Here is a 24799-nt window from a genome sequence, read left to right on the forward strand (position 1 = left end):
CTGTGGCTTGTGACGCTCTCTTAGAGCTGGATGTGGCTCGCAACCCTCTTTTAGAGCTGACTGTGGCTCACGACCCACTCTCAGAGCTGAATGTGGCTCGTGACCCTCTCTCAGAGCTGGATGTGGCTCACGACCCTCTATCAGAGCTGAATGTGGCTCGCGACCCTCTATCAGAGCTGACTGTGGCTTGTGACCCTGTCTCAGAGCTGGATGTGGCTCGCAACCCTCTGTCAGAGCTGGATGTGGCTCACGACCAACTCTGAGAGCTGAATGTGGCTCGTGACCCTCTCTCAGAGCTGGATGCGGCTCATGACCATCTATCAGAGCTGACTGTGGCTCAAGACCTACTCTGAGAGCTGAATGTGGCTTGCGACCCTCTATAAGAGCTGATTGTGGCTTGTGACCGTCTATCAGAGCTGACTGTGGCTTGTGACCCTCTATCAGAGCTGACTGTGGCTCATGACCCGCTCTCGGAACTGAATGTGACTCACGATCCACTCTGAGAGCTGAATGTGGCTTGCAACCGTCTATCCGAGCTGACTGTGGCTTGTGACCCTCTCTTAGAGCTGGATGTGGCTTGTGACCCTCTCTCGGAACTGACTGTGGCTCACGACTCACTCTGAGAGCTGGATGTGGCTCGTGACCCTCTCTCAGAGCTGGATATGGCTCATGACCCTCTCTCAGAGCTGACTGTAGCTCACAACACACTCTGAGAGCTGAATGTGGCTCGCGACCCTCTATCAGAGCTGACTGTGGCTTGTGACCCTCTCTCAGAGCTGAATGTGGCTCGCGACCCTCTGTCAGAGCTGGATGTGGCTCACGACCCACTCTGAGAGCTGAATGTGGCTCGTGACCCTCTCTCAGAGCTGGATGCGGCTCATGACCCTCTGTCAGAGCGAACTGTGGCTCAAGACCTACTCTGAGAGCTGAATGTGGCTTGCGACCCTCTATAAGAGCTAACTGTGGCTTGTGACCTTCTATCGGAGCTGACTGTCGCTTGTGACCCTCTATCAGAGCTGACTGTGGCTCATGACCCTCTCTCGGAACTGACTGTGGCTCACGATCCACTCTGAGAGCTGAATGTGGCTCGCAACCCTCTATCAGAGCTGACTGTGGCTTGTGATCCTCTCTTAGAGCTGGATGTGGCTTGTGACCCTCTCTCGGAACTGTGGCTCACGACCCACTCTGAGAGCTGAATGCGGCTCGCAACCCTCTATCAGAGCGGACTGTGGCTTGTGACCCTCTTAGAGCTGGATGTGGCTTGTCACCCTCTCTCAGAGATGACTGTGGCTCACGACCCACTCTAAGGCTATGTGCCCACGATGCAGAAATGCTCAGGATTTTTTCCTGAGCGTTTCTGCATCTCCCTGGCAGAAAAAACGCATGCGGATTGTACATGCGTTTTTCCTGCCAGGGACATGTGGATGTGAAGCGTTCTTCACATGCATTTCCGCGAGCTGCCGGCAAGGGAGGACGAGCGCAGCGGGGGCCGCCAGAAGGTAAATATAACATTTATTTTTTATTTTATTCTTTTTTTTACAGGTACTATGGTACCCGAGTCCAGAGGAGAGTCTCCTCTTCTCCAAACCCGGGTACCATTTGCACATTGAAACGCTTGGATTCCGCATCTACAGATGCAGTGATGCGAATTCCATGTGTTCCAATGCAAGTCAATGGTGGCGAAAACGCAGCGCTTCCGCAAAATAATTGGTAGTGCTGCGTTTTTTTCCGCAATGATAATCCGCAGCGGAAATTTCCGCAGCATGAGCACAGCACATGCGGATTATCATTGGGGAACATGGCAGGCCTTCTACCATGTGTTTTTAAGCGTTTCAGCAGCTGGAAACGCTTAAAAAACGCATCGTGGGCACACAGCCTTAGAGCTGAATGTGGTTCGCAACCCTCTATCAGAGCGGACTGTGGCTCGTAACCCTCTTTTAGAGCTGGATGTGGCAAGGTTGGGGACCTCTGGTCTAGATCACACTATTTCGGGATTTTTTTCTTTGAGCGGATCTGCTCCAAAAACATCATAGGTTTCATCTAGAAGTCTGGAGAAGAGCTGAGAGTAATTGGCTGTCATGTGGATCAATAGTGTGGCATTTGCAGTTTCACATCACTGATCTGTCAGCAGCAGGCAGCAAACAGGTCTACACTGTCAAGTTCCTTGTGGAGGAGTGCAGGAGAGTTGAGCTCTGCCAGAAACCAGCTAATGAGGTAAAGCACACCGCAGCCATACCGAGGGAGACGGCAGAAGGCATAATGAGTAAGGCAGGGAGCTGCACAGGAGCAGAGGGTGCTGACACCTCACAGAGGTGGGGCTGGTCACACAGGGGAGAGGGAGGGCTCTGCAGCACTGAGGAGACGCAAGTGCTACTGGGAAATGTAGTTTTAGCAGTGGAAGAATGCAAGCCCCATTCGGCAGTGTGACCCTATCTGTATAGCGGGCAGATAAGAGATATAACAGACACATTGCATAGGGCTCAGTCTGAGTAGTAATAATAACTGCGCATTCTCAGCCCTCTGAGGGATTTGCATACACAGAGCGCCCGCGTCACCGGAGCAGCCGGCGGCCACCCGCACAGGCACAGCACTGCTTCTATTACAAGTAACAACTCATCCTCAGCCAAACAAGGCAGATATGACGTCAGCACTGCTACAGCCTATCACGGTGCTCTCCGTCCCATAGCCACGCCTCTCTCCCTGAAGGCGGTGAGCATTTCTGCCCGAGCTATATGTCCTGGCGTCAGCGTCTCTCGCGAGAATATGCAGATGAGCGTCGCGGGCGCGCGTTGTGTGTGCGCAGCCGGTCGGGGCCTGCAGACGTCTGTGTGTCAGTGAGAAGAGTTGGGTGTGGGCCCCGGAGTCGGCGGAGACGTGGGGGCTGCGGTGTACGGCGGCCTCGGAGATAGCCCACTTGTCCGACAGCTCGCAGCAGAGGAGAGGAAGACAGCGGCAGGAAGGGAAGGACCCGGGGCTGGGAGGGGGAGGGAATGAAGATGGCGGACGCTAAACAGAAGAGGAACGAGCAGCTCAAACGCTGGATCGGCTCAGAGACGGACCTGGAGCCGCACGTCATCAAGCGGAAGAAGACCAAGGTGAAGTTCGACGATGGCGCCGTGTTCCTGGCTGCCTGCTCCAGCGGAGACAGCGACGAGGTGCTCAAGCTACTGGACCGGGGGGCTGACATCAACTACGCCAATGTGGACGGGCTCACGGCTCTGCACCAGGTACCCGCACCGCCGGCCGGCACAGGGCCCCCTGCTGGGCCTTCAACTGAGATCTGGGGGGCAGGCCGGGGAATCCTACTGTGCCAACACATACCTGGGGGGCAGGCCGGGGAATCCTACTGTGCCAACACATACCTGGGAGGCAGGCCGGGGAATCCTACTGTGCCAACACATACCTGGGGGGGCAGGCCGGGGAATCCTACTGTGCCAACACATACCTGGGGGGGCAGGCCGGGGAATCCTACTGTGCCAACACATACCTGGGGGGGGGCAGGCCGGGGAATCCTACTGTGCCAACACATACCTGGGGGGGCAGGCCGGGGAATCCTACTGTGCCAACACATACCTGGGGGGGCAGGCCGGGGAATCCTACTGTGCCAACACATACCTGGGGGGGCAGGCCGGGGAATCCTACTGTGCCAACACATACCTGGGGGGGCAGGCTGGGGAATCCTACTGTGCCAACACATACCTGGGGGGGCAGGCCGGGGAATCCTACTGTGCCAACACATACCTGGGGGGGCAGGCTGGGGAATCCTACTGTGCCAACACATACCTGGGGGGGGCAGGCCGGGGAATCCTACTGTGCCAACACATACCGGGGGGGGCAGGCCGGGGAATCCTACTGTGCCAACACATACCGGGGGGGGCAGGCCGGGGAATCCTACTGTGCCAACACATACCGGGGGGGGCAGGCCGGGGAATCCTACTGTGCCAACACATACCTGGGGGGGCAGGCCGGGGAATCCTACTGTGCCAACACATACCGGGGGGGGCAGGCCGGGGAATCCTACTGTGCCAACACATACCGGGGGGGGCAGGCCGGGGAATCCTACTGTGCCAACACATACCGGGGGGGGCAGGCCGGGGAATCCTACTGTGCCAACACATACCTGGGGGGGCAGGCCGGGGAATCCTACTGTGCCAACACATACCTGGGGGGGCAGGCCGGGGAATCGTACTGTGCCAACACATACCTGGGGGGGCAGGCCGGGGAATCGTACTGTGCCAACACATACCTGGGGGGGCAGGCCGGGGAATCGTACTGTGCCAACACATACCTGGGGGGGCAGGCCGGGGAATCGTACTGTGCCAACACATACCTGGGGGGGCAGGCCGGGGAATCGTACTGTGCCAACACATACCTGGGGGGGCAGGCCGGGGAATCGTACTGTGCCAACACATACCTGGGGGGGCAGGCCGGGGAATCGTACTGTGCCAACACATACCTGGGGGGGCAGGCCGGGGAATCGTACTGTGCCAACACATACCTGGGGGGGCAGGCCGGGGAATCGTACTGTGCCAACACATACCTGGGGGGGCAGGCCGGGGAATCGTACTGTGCCAACACATACCTGGGGGGGCAGGCCGGGGAATCGTACTGTGCCAACACATACCTGGGGGGCGGGCCGGGGAATCGTACTGTGCCAACACATACCTGGGGGGCGGGCCGGGTACTCGTACTGTGCCAACACATACCTGGGGGGCGGGCCGGGTACTCGTACTGTGCCAACACATACCTGGGGGGCGGGCCGGGTACTCGTACTGTGCCAACACATACCTGGGGTGGGGGGAGCGGGCCGGGTACTCGTACTGTGCCAACACTTACCTGGGGTGGGGGGAGCGGGCCGGGTACTCGTACTGTGCCAACACTTACCTGGGAGAGTCGGTAAGGTTGGAAGGCCAGGCTGTGCCTTCCCTACATAAGGGCCAGACCAAGGTTACTGTGCCATCCATACCTGGTGGTAGTGGGGGGCAGTCCAGGTGATTATACTGTACCAACTCTTCCTTTGGGTACAGGCCAGTCATTTATACTGTGCTAGACCACCTTTGTGGCTAGTTACTGTGGCCATGTCACCGGAGTCGCACACTGATCCCTAGAAGGAAATATTCACCACTATTGCACATCTTTCCACTATTCCTATCCCCGGTGTTATATCACCGTGTCAGATCCCCCATCACATAGCAGGATTGGCCAAGAAATTCTAACGAATCTGAGGTTTGTTGTGCCTATTGTCAAGTGACGGGTGGGTTTTACTGGTCATTTTTATATGACCCCTGGAGGGTGTGGGGAGGGTCTGTCAGGTACTCCATGTTGTAAAGTGACAATTAACAACTTCTGTGCTTAGTTCCTTTCCAAGTGGAGTGTAGCTGTGTGCTCGGTGGGAGATGAGTGTCTGTTGGGCACATTTTATTCATATATATTGGAATTTTATAAAATTTGCTTCTCAGGATCTCCCCTCGATCTAAAATTCCTTCACATCCAGAGAGAGTAGGATCACTTCCAGTCACTGCTGGTCTTCCATTCTGATGTTGGAAGGTATGAGCTTTCTAGCTCCCTGGGGCTTATCATCCAGCTCTCCAATGGCTTTGAGTGGCTGTCTTTCCTAGTGATGTCCTGATCCCCTCAGTGACCCTACATACTCAGGGGTATTGCTGACAGCCAGCGGTTTCCAGAGAAGGAAGAAACTATCCCAAGTAAACGATAGGAAAGAATCGACCGCCTAATAGAAGCAGGTTCTCCATAACTTCTTGCAGGATATTTAGTTGACGTTTGGACTTGCGTGTGATTATTTCAGTGCCATATTGCCTGTGCTGTATTCTTATGGGTTCACAGAACATCGCAGTAGGAAAATGACTTGTATTTGTGTAGTGGCTAGGTTGCCATAATGCCAGCCACCTATGCCCACCAGCAGCTGGTAAAGAGCTGGTGGCAGGGCTTCCTCAGTAAGAGGCTTTGTGTATGTTTGTGGCAGTCAGATTGGAATCTGTGTTGGCCAAATAAGGGCAGGTTAGCAGTGGGAGATAATGCAGGAGGTGCCGCGCTCGGGTTGCACCATGGGGCTTTGTGTACAGCTGCTTAGCTAGGATTGGACTTGCACAAACATAAGGAATCTGAGATTTCAGTCAAGGTCAATATAGAGTTTTACTGTGCATCTAAATGTGAAGCAGATAGCCATGGGCTAAAGCAGATTGGCTTTTGGCTTCTTCAGCTCTGCAGACACACTCCCTTTAACAGCGTGGAGCTGAAGTAATTGAAGCCTGTAGGATCTGAGTCTTGAAATTGACCCATTCTTTCCAGATAGTTCTATTTGCTGTAATATAGGGAGTCATCAATAAAAACACAGCTACGTACTTACACATCAGACTCCATACCACCATGGCTTTCCATTGTGCTGGATTATAGTACACAGCTTATTATGTGTCCATGTCCCTGGCCACTGTGTGAAACATGCATGCTCCTCCCCCTCTCTCAAACCTCCACATAAGTTAGAGCACCTATCACGAAGTCAAAATTGGTCAGTTTTTTTTTTTTTCTCCGCTGCCCCCATTCATTCTGTTTTCTCCCCGTTTCCAGAGATATGGGCCTTTTTATTAGTGTTAATTTTTATGGTCTTTACGAGGTGGCGTGGGACAGTGGGAATGTCTTTAATCTATTTTGTATTATTGCCTTGTGATCACCGCTTCCTTGGTAAAAACCATAAAGATTAGCACTAAATAAAAAGGCCCATATATCTGGAACCATATGGAAGATTTATAGGGGTTCCCTCCGTAAAATAATAACATTTATACTTTCCTCCTGTGCCGGCACCATTCCAGCAATTTCAGCTTTTGGTCTCCCAGGGCTCCCATGGCATTTTCACACAGTCCCTGTGGCCAATCCGTGCTGGCTTCACACTCCCCTCCTTCAAAGAAATCAAGACATCTGGAAGAAGTGAGAGCTGCTGCTGCTCTTACTTCCTCTGGATGTCAATTATGTCCATAGGAGAGGGGAGTGAAGCCAGCGCTGATTGGCTGCAGGGATCGTGTGTCATAATGTCACGCGAGCCCCGGGAGAGCCAGTGTGACACTGTTTTATCGGAGATCAGTATGTGTTGTTATACAAGAGGGAAACATAGGGATTCAGAAGGGGTTGTCTGAGTAGTGGACAGCCCCTTAATGACCGCCAATACAACTTAAAACTTACCTGGGATATAAGAGACTAGCAACCTCTGACGGGTGACAATCCAGCAGCTATCAGTTGTATACTTTAGCTGACAGCTTGGTGCATCAGCCACGTTCAGTGTTTTCACCGACCATGGCCGTTTTCACCTCTTACATACTGCTGGCAATAGTGATTGACACATCTAGATGGTTAACAGTGTGGGGGCTCTCTTTAACCCCATCGGCACCCTGAGATCTTGATCGTGTGGTCCTGATGTTTACCATGGCAATTCATGGACAAATAACGGCCTTAAAGCGCACCTGTCAGCAGGATTGTTGCTCACGGTCAGTTGGGCGACATTACACTGATTAATACTGTATGATACATTGGTTGATGAAATCCATCCTGTGGTTCTTGTGTAATCTTTACTTTCAATTTGGAGATAATGATATGCTTGTGCTTCGGGGCGGCCTGTTGGGGGCGCTGTAGCTTGTGCTCTGCTTACATATTCATCTGTACTGTATGTTCTTATGACAGCTCACTGTGCCTTCACTGACCTGCTTCCTATTTTACATAATGCATCTAGTAGTGCGGGGCTAGGTAAAATAGGAGGCAGGTCAGTGAAGGCACAGTGAGCTGTCATAATAGCATACAGATGAATATGTAAGCAGAGCACCAGCTACAGCGCCCCCAACAGGCCGCCCCGAAGCACAAGCATATCATTATCTCCAAACTGAAAGTAAAGATTACACAAGAATCACAGGTTTCATCAACCAAGGTATCATTTTGATCAGTGTAATGTTGCCCACCTGACAGTGTATGTAGTGTACTGAGCACAATCCTGCTGACAGGTGCGCTTTAAAGTCTTCCAGCTATAGTGACCTGTTCAGAAGATAGTAACATGTAGGCGGTAAAAATACATTTTTTCATTCCTATCATGTCAGTTTGCATTAATTTCTGAAAAGCACCTGAAGGGTTAATAAACTACCTTAAAGCCATTTTGAATACGTTATCACTTTTGGGGATTTCCAGTACCCCCAAAGTCACTTCAAAACAGAATAGGTCCCTAAAAATTAAGTTTTGTAAACTTCCTTGGAAAAAAAAAAAAAAGAAAATTACTGCTACAATTATAAACCTTCTAAAATGTTAACAAAATAAAACAACATTTTACAAATGGTGCTGATGTAAAGCGGACATGAGGGAAATGTTATTTATTAATACTTTTGTGAGGTATGACTCTGGATTAACCCCTTAATGACCAGGCCAAATTTTTGAAATCTGACCTGTGTCACTTTATGTAGTAATAACTCTGGAATGCTTCAACATATCCCATTGATTTTGAGAATGTTTTTTTGTGACACATTATACTTTATGATAGTGGTAAAGTTAGGTTGATAAGTTTTGTGTTTATTTATAAAAATATCAGAAATGTGACAAATTTTTAAAAAAGTAAAATTTTTAAACTTTGATTATCTCTTTAAGGAAAAACAAACGAAAGAAAAAACCTGAATACTGAAGGGAGGAAGTGCAAAGGAGTGATTTTGACCTAGTGACAGGCCCTCTTAAAGGACAGCCTGTGCTTCATCAATTCAGGACCCAAATTATAATAGACAGTGGATAGTCACCTCCCAGAGAGGGAAGTGACTTGTCATGTGCAGGCTTCTGCCAATCTTTGGCTGCAGTTCATCCAATATTCTGTCAGAGCAACATCTGCTTTGATGGAATAGTTAAGAGTATTTCTATCCAAATATGTAGGAGGTGTAATAATATCAAAAAATACCTCCAATTCGAATTGTAGAATAGTTCTTCTGATTCGCTGTGTCTCTTTCCCCACTTGCAGGGCATTGCAGTAGCATAGATATCCATGGTTACGACCACTAGCAACTAACGGTCACAGTGAGTGGTCGTAACCATGGATACCTAAGCTACTGCAATGCCTGCACGTGGGCTAAGTGACATAGCTTATCAGAAGAACTATACTACATTTCTAATAGGAGGTATTTGTTAATATATTATTATTATACGTACTACATAGGATATTGAAGATGGCAATACCCCCTTAAGACTACAGCCTGCATGTGACCCTTCTGGGAGGTCACTATCCATTGTTTTTATTGTAAATGGGCTCCTGAATCCATTTAATGGGGGTGGTCCAGTAGTGGACAAACCCTTTTAAGTATGTTGCTTTTCTATTCATAGTAAAAATAATGAAATTTTATTATATCTCTATTATATTCTCAATTGCAAGCCTGATGTATACTGCAAACACTGAATGCACCTACACTGACAATACTGCCTCCTTGTGTACCAGCTTATGTAGCGTTTTCCATTACAGATGTATTTGGTGACGTATGGTATAACAGGACTGTGTGTTTTTACTCATCGCTTTCAACTGCTATCATGCATCTACTCATGAAGAAATCCCCATCTTCTCAGCGGGGCACTCCCTGGTTATAATTGGCATAAGAAGAGGGCTATGCGGAGTGCAGACAGCTGGCACTGGTTTGATGGCTGCTCAGGAATGACGTGACAGCTTCAGCTTCTTGTCTTCCGATGCTGGCACTTGGTTGCCATGGCAGCCTGTAGTTGAGGATTTATCCAGCCCAACTCTATAGAAAGTTTTCTAAAAATGGATGCTGTAGCTTGCCACTGCGGGAAACTGTCAGATGTCAGGTCCTTCTGCCAGAAGTGGGAATGATTTGTTAGTAACTACATGCCTTGCTGTGTTATCATAGGGATACCACTGTGTATAGTTGTAGCCCTGGGTGGATTGGATCTTGAACCATTGTTTTCTGCTGGCCATGTATTTCCGATGTGTGGAGGAAGTTCCTCCATTTTACTGCATTTGCTTTTAGGAAACTATATTGAAATATGTATTTTTTTTTCTTGTGTTTTTACAGAAAAAATGCTCATGTGTAAATGTTCTTGCGGTGAGCATCAGATGGCATCACTATACAATAAGATTGACATGCATATCTACTTGTTTTGGCTCAGCCTGATTGATTTTGTGGAAATAGAATTTGTGCAAAAAGTCAAAACTTTCTGTATCTTGGATTTTTTCATGTTCTATCTGTTGGTAGCATGGATCATGGTGCACGGCTAGTCCCTGTTGGGTGAGCTGTAAAGCCATGCGTTTTCAGGTTGACTCAAGTGAAACTTCTACAGATTGAAGAGTAGACTATTAGAAAAAAAGTTAATAAGGCACATGACCATAGCAAATCGCATACCGTACTCTCGGTCACATGACTACCCACTTGCACTGGTAGCAGAGGGGAATCCTGATATTATGCACATTGCACGCTGTCATGATTCACAATAATGACTGCAGAAATTTCTCTTTAGCCCAGGAAACACTTTAACATTAGGCCGGGCTTTTATTTTTGAGGAGACCGCTCTGAAGTTTTCTGTTTTACTCAAACTTGGCAATTCTTTGTGAGTTACAGGGAACCTGTCACGTGAAAATATGCTGTCAGGCTGTGTGCCCGCTATTCGTTTTTTTTTAAGCGTTTTCGCAGCGGCAATTCCGCTGCAGAAACGCTTAAACGCATGGTAGAAGGCCTGCCATGTTCCCCAATGATAATCCGCATGTGCTGTGCACATGCTGCGGAAATTTCCGCTGCGGATTACCATTGCGGAAAAATCCGGAGCCCTTCCAATAATTTTGTGTAATCGCAGCGTTTTCGCCGCCATTGACTTGCATTGAATCGCTTAATATCTGCATGACTACATGTGCACATGCGGATATTAAGCGATTCAATGTGTGGAGAAGAGGACTCTCATCCAGACGTGGGTACCATAGTACCTGTAAAAAAAAAAAAAAATAAAATAAATAAAAATACATTATACTCACCTTCTGATAACCCCCTGTCTCCATAGTGATGTTTCCTGGCTTCCCGGCAGCTCGCGATGGTCTAAAAGGTCCTGCGGTGACGTCATTTAGTCATGTGTCAGGTCACGCGGCCGCTGACGTCAGCAGTCGTGTGACCTGTCACATGACTAATTGACGTCACGGAAGGTCCTTTTAGACCACCGCGAGCCACCAGACAAGGAGACCGGGGGCCATCGGAAGGTGAGTATAAGGTTTTTTTATTTTTTAACATTCTTTTACTATAACTTGGTCACACTATATAAATGCCGGTTGCATGGATTTATATAGTGTGACCACGTTGTCAAGCACTTTTCCAAGTGATGCTAAAATCGCTTGGAAAGCTCTTGACAACCCGCATGCAAAAAACGCTTCACTTCCGCTTGTCCCTGGCAGGAAAAACGCATGTACAATCCGCATGCGTTTTTTCTGCCAGGGAGATGTAGAAACACTCAGGAAAAACCCAGAGCATTTCTGCATCGTGGGCACATAGCCTTAATCGCAAGCTGAACCTGCCCGGCGCCTGCACTTAATTTCCTCCCGGCAGCGGGGCTCTAACTTTAACTTTATTCCTCCAAGTAATGTTGCGGTTTCTGTCATGGGGGCGGCACTGGCGCAGGTTCAGTCACCGCTCTGAGAATAAAGACCAGCTGTTCTAACCGCACCCCCGGTACTGTCTGACTACACATTAGCATTAGGTGTCAGTCAGTGCCTGGGGTGCGGTAACAGCCATTGCTCTCTATACATAGTTCTATGACTGAACCCATGCAGGCGCTGCCCCCCTTGACTAAAACCCAAACTTTACCGGGAGGAATAAAGTTAATTTCCTCCCAACAGCGGAGGTCTAAGTGCTGGCGCCGAGCAGGTTCAAATTGCTATTAACCTGCAGATTAACCCTATATCTGCAGGTTAATAGCATTTTTCAAGTGACAGGTTCCCTTTCAATAGCCGGAGTAGCTGTCATATGTCCATGACCTATTTTTTTTTCTTTTGTTTCACTATAAACATGCATGCTCAGTTTAACGTGGCATGCTTGTTTATTTCACTATGTATTCATCAGAAAAAGTATTAGATCAGACATTAAAATCCATTGTACTAAATCCCTGAGATGAGATCATCAATCAGCCCTGACGACTCATCTCGTGTATGACCAGCCTTACCCTTTTACCCTTAAAGGGAACTTTCAGTATAACTTGTGTATTCATTGAAATCTCTGCTCATTCTAGGCGTATCAGTCCAGTGGGTGGGTCAATCAGCAATGGACAGCTATGTCTGTGTAAGCGTACATAGAATAGCAGTCAGTCACTGATTAGGAACACCCCCTTGTCTGCCAAGCCCAGAATGAGCAGGTATTTTATTAGTTACTGTATTGTCATTGATTGGATGCACCAGGGACCCAGATTAGAATATAACCTACATTGGGTGCTAATGATATGCTAATCAGGTCTAATAGGAACAGATTTTTTTTTAAGTGGTGCCCAATCTCCTAGTAAGTGCAGACCTATTGCATCATCACATTAGTGCTACTTGATAAAAAAGTTGGCGTTATTATAACAGATGTGTTTAGGGAATGAGTTTGTGGTCCTTACTATTATATGAAGGGGTCTGCTCTTGCTATTGTTACTGCAGCTTTCCTCTCAGACAGCTCTGCTCTCCTGTCCATAAAACGACTGCTGGTGGAGGAGACTGTGGCCAGACCTGTCCATCAGCCTCCTCCAATTCATAAACCCTTCACATGGGAAAGCTGCCTTTCTAATGGAGGAGGCTGATGGACTGTTCTGGTCACCTGCTCCTCCACAAGTGGCCATATTGTGGACAGGAGAGCTGTGCAGTCAGAGGAAAGCTGCAGTAACAAGTGTGGGAGAAGAACCTGTGAGGCTATGTGCACACGTGGCGTTTTTGATGAGTCTTCGCTGTGGAGATGCAGCGAAAACTCTTGCTAATCGGTCTGCCAGCTATTGCAATGGTAATCCTGATGTGCTGTGCACATGATGTGGAAATTTCCGCTCAGGATTATCATTGTGGAAAAAAACGCAGCATGTCAATTGTGCGCGCGTTTCCGCCACCGAATTCACGCCCATTGACTTTTATTAAACCGCTACAAATCTGCAGGTCTAATATTTATACCTGCGGATTTGCTGTGTTTCAATTAAAGCCAATGGGCGGTGAAACGCTGCAGAAACGCGGTGCGGGTGGTACCTGGGTCAGCAGAGGAGGAATACTACTCCCCTCATCTGACTGCCGCTCCCGCTGATAGCGAGAGCGATGCGGCAGAGGGGAGCAGTAGTCTCCTCAGCTGAGCCGGGAACCACTGGCAGTAAAAAATAAAATAAAAAAACTTATTCTCACCTGTCTAGCGATGTCCTCCAGCTAAACATAGCAGCTCACAGCTGCCCCAGAAATTACATGAATGGAAATGCTAATGACATTGGGCGAATGGGATTAGCTGACACCTAGTTCTTTTGTTTGGTGATGACAAGGTGTCTATCAGACCCTTTCATCACCAAACCTAATTAAAGTAAAGAGATAAATAAACACTGACAGAGTAAACACTTTATTTGAAATACAACAGACACATTCTTTAATTATTTAAATTAACCAATATACTCACTCCAGTTCTGAGGGTTTAAGCCACGTCCCACCAAATAACTTTATTTAGCTCCAAAAAGCATTCATTGATGTACAAAAATGCTTCAAAAAATGCATCAAAACCGCACGTTTTTTCCGCAACGTTTTTCCTGCCAAGGAGATGCAGAAAAATGCTGCAGAAATTTTTGTTTCAAATCCTGAACGTGTGCACATACTTATTTATACAAGTTTCAGGCTAACACAAAATTGTGTCCTCCGCACATCTGTTAAAGGTAAGCTAAAATGGCCGACCCCGTTGACTAACTTTTCAGTCAGCAATACAGTGTAATGACATGGCTCCACTATCAGTTTTCGGTCAGTATTTTTTCTCAGGAGTGGGAGCCAGAACCAGGAGTTGGTGATAAATGCAGAATTGGTGACTTGTTTCTATTATACCTTTTCTCTGATTGTTCCTCACCTGGTTTTGGCTCCCACTCCTGAGAAAAAACACTGACCGAATACTGATAGAGGGGCCGTAGCCTAATAGAGACTATAGGAGGAAAAAAGAGCTACATTTTTAATTAAACTCAATTGTAAAAATTATTTTTTAGTCCCAATTGTATCCATTTAAGTAACAAAACAAAATTCCCAAAGTTGGACAGTAACTTTAATGCATCTATTCCTGGGTCTGTGACCTGCGCCGGCGTTCTCTTGATGGGATGCAATTGTCCTATGGCATGAACGACTTACTCTGTATTGCTAATGACTGCATCCTTCAAGATGTGGAAAACCAAATATTGCATATTAACTTTTACACTGATACTTTGTTCTGTTTGTATCATATCATGAAAAGTCGCCTCTGCTGTCTAAACTATCTTGTGTATGCTGTTTTGTGGCACTAGAGCCCCCTGAATTCTGACTGGGGCCATGCTTATTAGACACATTGGCTAAACCTGCTGAATTCAATGAGACTGGCCACTCTTCTATTGTGTTTTGGAGGTCCCATGCTTCCTTTATTTGTGGACATTGGCAGAAAAGAGAGGTTGGGCATGTTGAGTTTAAACCTGCCCAATCCATTGTACTCTAAGGAGATGAGTCTCTTATCGATTGTGTCTGGCAGCAGCTTATTCCTCTCGCCCAGATGAGAACACATGCGGACACACAGCGGTGCATGTTATGGATGGACTGACATTTATCCAAGTTGTGTGGCCTCCTTTACGCCACATTCACACCTGGAGTATTTGCGTTTTTACCTCAGTATTTGTAAACCAAAACCAGGGGAGGAACAATCAGAGGAAAAGTATAATAGAAACACGTCACCACTTCTGTATTGTTCACCCTCTCCTGGTTTTGGCTTAGAAATACTGAGATAAAAAAAACTCTCCACTACTCGGACATCTCCTTAAAGCTCACCTGTCAGTGTATGTAGTTTACTGAGCACAATCCTGCTGTCAGGGGGTGACATTACACTGATTAATATGTTACCTTAGTTGATGAAATCCGTCCTGTGGTTGTTGTGTAATCTTTACTTTCAGTTTGGAGATAATGATATGCCCGTGCTTCGAGGTGGGACTGTGCGGGGGGCTGTATCTGGTGCTCTGCTTACATATTCATCTGTATGCTCTTCTGACAGCTCACTGATCGTTCACTGACCTGCCTATTTTACCTAGCCCCGCACTACTAGATGCATTATGTAAAATAGGAAGCAGGTCAGTGAAGGATCAGTGAGCTGTCATAAAAGCATACAGATGAGTATGTAAGCAGAGCACCAGGTAGAGTGCCCCCCACAGTCCCACCCCGAATCACGAGATTTGCAGCAGAAAAAAACATAACGTGTGTGAACATTAGCCTTATGAAACCATTTTAATGTGCATGGAAATGAGGGGGGCCTTGGTGTGGCCAAGAGTTCAGTGCACTGTTATGCCCCCCTCAATTTGCATGTTAAGGGCATTCCCCCAACTGGTTGAACTCTGCCTGCATGTGTGTGCATGGCACTGCCTGAACTGGGGCTGGCACTCCCTGGCTTTACCTTGCTGACTCCACTCGCTGCACTTTCAGGTGTCTTAGTGCAGTGAGTGACATCTGCAGAGAGGAGTCGTGGAGGAAAATGCGCACGGGCAGTGTCAGTGTGCATGTACACTTACATGGGCTGAGTTCAGACAGTGCTTGATCTGGGAAGCGAGCACTGTATGAGAAGTGGAATAAGACTCTCAACATGCAGAATGAGGGGGTGTTGTGGTGCGCTGAACTCTTGGCCATGACAAAGGTGCTCCGAAGCCCCCTCATTTTTATGCAAATTCAAAGTGTTTTTCCTCACACAGTTCCCCAAAAAATCATAGTGGTACAAAGTCGATGATATCTCTGTCAAGTGTCTAATTTTGGTTTTGAGGGTGACTCCTTTAAAATGTATTAACCTGTGTGAAATAAAAATCCCGCTGTTGTTGCAGTGATGGTGGCGGGTTTTCCGGCGCTTGTGATACTGGTATGTGCCATGTGAGTGCTGCCGCCAGTAACTGCTAATGTGTTGCCCACACTTGAGACATCTGACTTTTGTCCACCAGCAACCTGTTCTACAGTGCAGTGATTGTTTTAATATTAGGTGGCTCCTGGGCTCTCATGATCTTGTTGTACTGTTTTAGATCTTCAGGAGGGGGTCGTACGTTTTGTATTTTGCATGCAAGCATTGATCTTAATCACCCAAAAATTAATTTTAGCTAAACCCACAAGGTAGCCATCCAACAATGAAACACTGAGTCTCTTTGCGCTTTGTCTGAAGTTCGCTCTGTCCGACATTAACCTGTCTTTTTTTTAGGCTGATACAAAAGCGCAGTAGATGGAACAGAGGCCGGACAGAATACAAATCAACTCCGTCTGCCAAAAACAAATGGCTGGCGGGGGGGATTCTCCCCAAATCTGTTTTTTTTTGGGCATGTCATATCTGTGAGCATCGCTATTTTTGTTTCTGTAGATGAAGAGATCTTCATGTTCTTCACCTTCTGGTTCCTGTCTTAAGTCACAATCCAGATACGGATCACAATATTGGCACCCAACGCAGTGCTCCTGATCTGACCTCAACAGCTGATTTATACCTATGAGGCTGAGCTTAGGTTGGGGAGTCTTGTGTTTGGTCCAGGTATTGCAGTCTGTGAAACTGGACCCTTCTGAACCTGGCCTGAGGCTACAATCACACATCATTGTACACATCCTTGTCCTGTCTGTATATTAAATGGACAGCTCGGAGGCCTATAGGGCTACATTGATCCATCCACACATCCATTGTAGTAACAAATTTGTCTGGTCCGTCAGACTTAGAACATGGTCCTCATTTTCATCCGTTTTACGGATGTCTATTGGGGTCCGTTTTTAAATATGGAACATACTTTTTCAGTTTTCCATCTGTGTTTGATCCGTTTTTAACTGATCAAAGTCAGTAAACAAAAAAAAAAATCAGACCGTGTCTAAGGTGTTACCTTCAGTTTTTAAAAGCAGATGCAAGCAAAATGGATGACACGAGAGAAACAGTCCGTTTTGATGAATGTGGTAACTGAACCATATGTGTGAATGTAGCGTTGGACACAATTGATCCTGTGGCTCCAGTAGGTCTCCAGTGAAATGAAGTCCCAGTTGGTCACTTCTGTGGCTATAGTGGCAGATATGTTTGGCCTAGTGTGTGTAGGATCCCTTTTATTCAAGCACTGATGTTTCTCGGTTTTGTTCTGGATAATTTGATGAGCTACAGTTGAGATGACACCATATATACGGCTACTCTAGGACAGCTGCTTTAGTTTTACGATTTGAAGAATGTCAGGAATTTGGCTCCTTGCCCTGAATCTCCTGTATGATTGTACCTATTGGCATGCCAGGGCTGCAGATAGTTATTGTCCACAAATCTGCGTTGCTTGGCCAATTAACAGTCCACCTTGCTAGGGCAGGTGGAGGGAAGCTCAGCTGTCGGTGACAGCTGTAGGCTCCAGCTAAAGGTCAATTTGTAGTTTATAACTAGTCCTAGTCTGTGCAGAATGAGCCACTTGTGTACCAAAATAAATCCGGATGCACTAGTGCGTCTGTCCTGTATTGTATTACACTACCCATGCTGGCTTTGTTATGATCTATTATACTAATCTGTTTTTATTGGGTTATCTGGAGAGAACAGTACAGCATGCTTCTCTATTCTTAGTCTAAAACCAGACTGAAGAGCAAGAGTTATAGATGGCAGCAGTCTTTAGCCAAAACAGGTTAAAGGGGTATTCTGGGATTTTTGAAAGTGTCCAAGGGCAGACAATAGTCAATCCCCCTTCTTAATGCAGTAAATTGTTGGGGGGATTCTGTCATAATCTCTGGACTTTTATGGCGTATACTGTTTTTGGACGGCCATCATCAAACTCTGAGAGATACGCAGTATGATGACTACTATTGCCAGCAGTGAACAAATGCCACAGGCGACCAGATCGGCTCTGCAGAACCTCTGCGCTCACCGATGAAGTACAGAATGATGTGTGCAGATCATTTGGGCAATGTTTCTTTATTTTTGGGGGATTCGATTAACACTCGCCTTTTCATGTCGCTTACCAAAGGTTTCCTGCGATTTCTGTTCTTTTTGTATAGAAATATTGCAGTTGATGTCGACAAAACTCAAAAAGGGGAAAGAGTAACCTTAGCTGTATTTCACAAGTTTGTGGTTCAGTACTTCTTGAAATTGTCTTCTGCACCTTTTTGTAAATTTGGGCAAATGGTGTCAGTCCTGTTCGGCATCACTTCACACCTGCTCATCAGATGGCTGCTTAGCATTTCTCTAAACTGGGGGACCGTGATCAGTACTGGGTGACGCTTCACATTGGGAGGCTAGACACCTGACTATTGGACAAATTCATCACTATTTTGCACCAGGTAAATAGTGAAAGTCTATAATAAATTTTCTGTAGTCATTGCTAGCTTTTTATATTTCCAAGTCTATTGCATATGTTGTATAACCAGACAGAAAATGACGCTCATGCCTCCTCTTAGAAAAAGTAGTGTTTTTAGAAGCCCTCCATCCTCATTATATTTGACTACCACATGTATGGGTCCCCATACACACTAGATAGCTGGCACCTCCATACACGGATACAAGCGAACGTGTCTGTTCTGAGAGTGGCTGCCAGCCTTTTCTGGCAGCAGCTTCTCTCCTGGGAGATCAACAGGATAAGCCACTGAAAATAAGCAAGCTGTATTCCTCTCCAGTTGGAGGGCCACCATACACCTTACCAGGGTTTAGCTGACTTTATTCTGCTTGGGGGGTCACTAACTATTTTCACCATTTGTGAAGTCTCACATGGGCATCTTAAAGCAGAGCAGCAATGTTCTTCTGGTCATGCTCGCTTGATATCTGCTTATCCTCCGAGTGGGGGTCGCAATTTAAGAACAGCCGTGATTGCACCAGGCTGCGCCCTGCTCCAATGACTGGAAGGCAGTAGCACTATTAGAACACTTTCTCCGTTCGCTTCTGCCTCCAAACTACACTTTGGTCATCATTGAAAAGGTAATAATGAGGTGATGGTGTTCCTTTATCTGTATTAGACCTGATGAGGCCTTTGAAAATCCATTTCAGAATGGCTGTATAAGTGTCAGTGTTTGGTCAATATGTCAGTTTATAGTAAGGTTTTCTCATATGATGGAGGTTCCTCAAAATTCTCCTATCTAAGAAACACAAAATGCAGTACTAGACTGCAAATAGTATGGCAGCCAAATGCGGTCTTTCATGGACCCAACACAGACATGTGAACATGAGCCCACATAGACCGAGTACATTTGCTATCCATGAAAAACAGACGTCTTAATTTAGTCCTGAGTAGTTAAAGTAAGACAGTCGGAACCCTTGCTGTTCTATTGAATAAAGGTTCTGTTCACATTGGATTTGTGGATGCGTTAGAACGAGTCCATCAGTTGTAAAGAGAAGCCTAACGTTGCATACTGCCCTATTTTTCCGTCACAACATGGGCACAGTTGAGTATTTTCTGCAAGTAGTCATTACAGTGTATGCCTCTATAGAATGACTCTTTTGCCATTTAATTAACTTAGGTATTTCTGCTTTAAGTGTTAAAGTTGAATGGCTATAACCAACTATGTGGCATCATGGCTAAATGTGATCTAAAGATTAACACTTTCCAGAATTGATGCAATCATTATGTTGGGGGACCTCCTGTACAGTGCTCAGAGGGGCATAAAGTATAAATCCTAGCACTAGCAAGTTGTCTGTCCTCAGCCGCTGGGCAATAGTAGTAGTGGTCAGAGGGGCATAAAGTATAAATCCTAGCACTAGCAAGTTGTCTGTCCTCAGCAGCTGGGCAATAGTAGTAGTGGTCAGAGGGGCATAAAGTATAAATCCTAGCACTAGCAAGTTGTCTGTCCTCAGCAGCTGGGCAATAGTAGTAGTGGTCAGAGGGGCATAAAGTATAAATCCTAGCACTAGCAAGCTGTGTCTGTCCTCAGCAGCTGGGCAATAGTAGTAGTGGTCAGAGGGGCATAAAGTATAAATCCTAGCACTAGCAAGTTGTCCTCAGCAGTTGGGCAATAGTAGTAGTGGTCAGAGGGGCATAAAGTATAAATCCTAGCACTAGCAAGCTGTGTCTGTCCTCTGCAGCTGGGCAATAGTAGTAGTGGTCAGAGGGGCATAAAGTATAAATCCTAGCAGTAGCAAGTTGTCTGTCCTCAGCAGCTGGGCAATAGTAGTAGTGGTCAGAGGGGCATAAAGTATAAATCCTAGCACTAGCAAGTTGTCCTCAGCAGCTGGGCAATAGTAGTAGTGGTCAGAGGGGCATAAAGTATAAATCCTAGCACTAGCAAGCTGTCTGTCCTCAGCAGCTGGGCAATAGTAGTAGTGGTCAGAGGGGCATAAAGTATAAATCCTAGCACTAGCAAGCTGTGTCTGTCCTCAGCAGCTGGGCAATAGTAGTAGTGGTCAGAGGGGCATAAAGTATAAATCCTAGCACTAGCAAGCTGTGTCTGTCCTCTGCAGCTGGGCAATAGTAGTAGTGGTCAGAGGGGCATAAAGTATAAATCCTAGCACTAGCAAGCTGTGTCTGTCCTCAGCAGCTGGGCAATAGTAGTAGTGGTCAGAGGGGCATAAAGTATAAATCCTAGCACTAGCAAGCTGTGTCTGTCCTCAGCAGCTGGGCAATAGTAGTAGTGGTCAGAGGGGCATAAAGTATATATCCTAGCACTAGCAAGCTGTGTCTGTCCTCAGCCGCTGGGCAATAGTAGTAGTGGTCAGAGGGGCATAAAGTATAAATCCTAGCACTAGCAAGCTGTGTCTGTCCTCAGCAGCTGGGCAATAGTAGTAGTGGTCAGAGGGGCATAAAGTATAAATCCTAGCACTAGCAAGTACAATATGACACAATAAACATCCATTGGTGCAATATCACTGCTCTGTGCAAAATATGTTGTAGGTTTATTGGGGGGCACAGTTTGGTTCTAGGAATGTTTGTGGTGGTAGGGGGAGGGTTGGTGCACCTTCTAGTTCTAGTAACATTTGGGGGAATATGGGGCACCACAGTGTCTTGTTTTAGCATCTTGTGGGGATCCTGCAGTCTGATTCTAAGGAAAACATTCAGTGACACTGTAATCTCCCTGTACTTGCCATTTGGCTAGCGAACGTACCTGTGACATGTGATTACACATGTCTGTATTGGTTTTTATGAATGAGAAAAAAAACCTTTTTGGAGTTAGTTTGGGTATATTTGTCACTTTTCTAGGTTTTTGAAAAGTAGTGCAAGAATTTTAACCCCAAATGTTTCCATTGGAAATAGAGAAATGTAATTCTAGTGTGCCAGCCATGAGATGCCAAATGCATTATGTCACTTGCATCATTCTGATAAACTTGGTACAATTTCAGGAGTCATGTAAATTACATGTGGCAATTGACATGATGGACAAAGGTTTGCTATTTTATCCCATACAGTGAGTTCTTAGGCTAGGTCATGGGAATTGGTTCTATGCAAGATGATTGCCGGTCACACATGGTGCAATGGTGTGGAGACCTGTGCCCAATGTCTCCTGACTGGCCCTATTTTTAGTTTCTACAATGTCGTCTTCATTCCAGCCTAGTACACATTACTGTTTGGTAGGACATTAGCATCCAGCCAACTGAGGCAATTGAACATATGAAACCTGTATCTCCTGTTTTTCCACATTTATCCACTGTAGTAAAGAAATGTCTGCCCAGCAACCCTGTATCTGTGAGAACAATGGCATGCTAACCTCTTTGTACCTTGGCCTCTCCATAGAAGAGAATGTATCCAAAAAAACTTACCTGATCTCACTGTCCATCTTGTAGAACTAGAAAAAAATAATAAAGGGCTTGTTTCACTAAAATAACCTTGTCTTAAATGCTAAATGCCCTAATGTAAAGTAAAAAATAGATACACTCCTACGGCATTGGTGCCTTTCCATCGTAACAATCGGTGTATGCTAATGTGCCATTTTTCCCAGTTTCTTTGGATGAATGTCTGACATCAGAAGGAAGTGAGAGCTGTAGCCCATTAGCTGCCACTGATTGTTATGCCACGTGACCACTGCAGCCAATATCACGATAGTCCCGTGAGACTTGGCGCTGGAACGGTGCTGCTGCAGGCAGAGTGTATCGAATTTATATTATTCACTTGGGACTATAGTATTTAAGGGGTTGTTCAAGTAGTGAATGCCTTAAAGGTTTGGTGAAGAATGAAAAATATGAAAGGAAAAGTAAATGTAGACAATGCTTGCATCTTTATTACCACATCAATCCAGAGCATATGATCGGGTTCTGGTTTACAGGCTACTCCTCACAACTGAGGCCACTAAATGATCGAGTGCAGAATAAAGTTTGGTGTAAAGAGGCTGGAGCAACTTCAAAAGATCATCAGAGATGGTGCTGAGGGTTAGGTTTGAGCAGGGAGAAGCTGAGGCATTGTGATTTGTAGCCGCTCCTTCAGAAAGGCATTTGCTTGTGTTTTTATTTTTCTTCATTAATTTCTGTATTTACCATATAAAATTTCCCTCCAACCAGCATAGTTTCCGTTCGTTGGTGGAGACTAGCCATTTAGGCGTAAAATGTTCTAATTTTTGCAATCTGCTTACGGTGATTGACTCCGATGGTATTGGGACATGATACATTGTGTGACCTAACAAAGATAAAAGGATTTCCACACTTCCGTTCTGTTCAATCTCATTCGTGTTTCATCACTGGAAATTATGTAATGGCCTGAAACTCCAATTCCCCCGAGCGTCTGTATGTTTCTGTAACTACTGTATGGCCAGTAACCTGAATTGCAGCCCACCTCTGCTGACCATTTCCTACTGATTACCAATCTGCAGAAAAGGTCTCTGTAGCGTTCACACATGGTGTTTTTGATGCTTATTATTTTTTTCCCCCTGCATGTAAAATGGACTCTGAAAAATTGAAGCGGAGAACTACAGATTTTTGCCTCATTGATCTCAATTGGGGAGAAACTGTAGTTAGATCGCTGAATGAATTGACACATTGCAGACGAAAAGAAAAAACACTATGCATAAGATTTTTCGAAATTTCATTCTTTTTGCTGTTACTGTAGATTGATGCATTTTATTCTGCATACAAACACAACAAATACATGTGAACAAGCTCTAATTCCATGTTTCTATGTTCAAATACGCAGGTTTTTTTTTTATAACAAGTATCTGCCCCAAAAATAAGTAGCAGTCTGCTCAAGTTGCTTTTATGCATTGTTTCAGCATTTCCCCCTTTTTGATGTTTTTGGTGAAGATTTGATGCATTTTGTAATGCGTTAAATACAAAATACTGGGATTCTAGACTTTAGTGAGCCTGACGGCTGATGCATGAGCCTGAGCCACTGGCAGCGTGTATTAGGCACTGGCTGTATGATTTCACCAGGTAGGTCTGACTCCGAAACACTGCAGCGTTTCAGAAAAAAACATGGTGTAACAACTGGCCAGGGTCGGAGCCACTCAGGTGTTGATGACTCTCTCCATGCGTCAATTTTTTTTCTCTGAAACGCCGCAGTGTTTGAGTCTAACACATCTGAAGTCATAAAACCAGTGTCTACTACATTCTTCCCATGGTTCCTTCTGACATAGTGGTTTTACTTCCATTTTTTTCAGGCTCTACATAAAAAAATATACAGAAAAACAAACGCATATTTCAACATCATCCTTAAAGGCACAGTGTGCACGAGTTTTCAGGAGGTCTTCTCCCCTTGTGCTTGAAATGTTACTGTTTGTGCAGAACATCTGCTGTTTATTTCTGCTACAAGGGAACATGGTCTCTTTCAGGCCGTTCATGCAGCAGAAATGTCCACTATGTGAGGACATTGGGCACTTTACTGATATGTCACTATTTCTGAACTCATCACATGGCCATGGGGACGGCCAGGCCTTCTATAGTCATAGCCAAGACTATGCAGTGATGTCACCCAGCCGGCCGACGTTGCTTCTCGTCTGTGACACCCGGGCTCCAGTGGTAGTGAAGCTAATGATAGAATGCCTTATGTGGCAATATGGCTGGACCTTGCTAGTTTTCAGGCCATTTACCATGCTTTTTGATTACACAGTAAATGCTACAGCGTCAGTCTTTTGCCAGAATACCTAATGGGAGTAACTTTCCATCTCAAACAGGGTGAATGTTTTTATTGGTTTATACATATTGAGCTCAACTCTATATAAATATTTAAAGGGGTTTTCCAGAACCAGATGAGAAGTCTGCAGGCACTGTATGTGATTGCAGACTGGCAAATTCACCTCTCTGCCTCCTGGGTGGTCGTTGTGCCTCTTAGATTCTCCTTTGCATCTCACTGCTCGCACATGGTCACTGTCCAGCAATCTGCAGTTATGGGGACTGTGACTGCATATTTTTCTCTACTTCTAAGCCCAGAAAACCCCCTTTAATTAATCATTGGTTTTGCTTCATTATATTGTTTGCAATGTGCTTTGTGGGCGTATTGCTTTTTCTGTGAAAAGTCTCAAAATTATTTCCGTATTTCCCATGCTAAGAATGATTAAAGTCAATCTCATAACATTTCCTTTATTGTAAAATCCCAGAGGACAATTTTAAGGGAATATCACTTAGATCATGCTCTCCCACACATGGTTCCCAGGTATCCTTATGCCCAAACCAGAGGTTGTCCAGGACTCCGCTGCAAGACCTGACATTATTACAATAGGGATAGGCTGTAGACCGTTTTCTATGTTTTGTTATGTAGACAC

General features: G+C 46.0%; 1 protein-coding gene across 5 annotated transcripts in view; it reads left to right on the plus strand.

Moving 5' to 3' along the window:
* The first annotated feature begins 2713 nt into the window (after positions 1–2713).
* PPP1R12A (protein phosphatase 1 regulatory subunit 12A) overlaps positions 2714–24799 on the plus strand; it is a 91299-nt gene continuing 69213 nt past the window's right edge. For 2 of the 5 annotated variants that reach the window (XM_073651871.1, XM_073651875.1), the window contains exon 1: positions 2714–3227. In XM_073651871.1, the coding sequence (XP_073507972.1) occupies positions 2991–3227 (237 nt within the window). In that variant the 5' untranslated portion in view covers positions 2714–2990. The remainder of the gene's footprint in view (positions 3228–24799) is intronic. The other 3 variants (XM_073651874.1, XM_073651876.1, XM_073651873.1) reach the window with 2 other exon arrangements.

The sequence above is a fragment of the Phyllobates terribilis genome, unplaced genomic scaffold (genome assembly GCF_046119375.1).
Source record: "Phyllobates terribilis strain yellow unplaced genomic scaffold, ASM4611937v1 Scaffold_11__3_contigs__length_659146591, whole genome shotgun sequence".
Lineage (NCBI taxonomy): Eukaryota > Metazoa > Chordata > Amphibia > Anura > Dendrobatidae > Phyllobates > Phyllobates terribilis.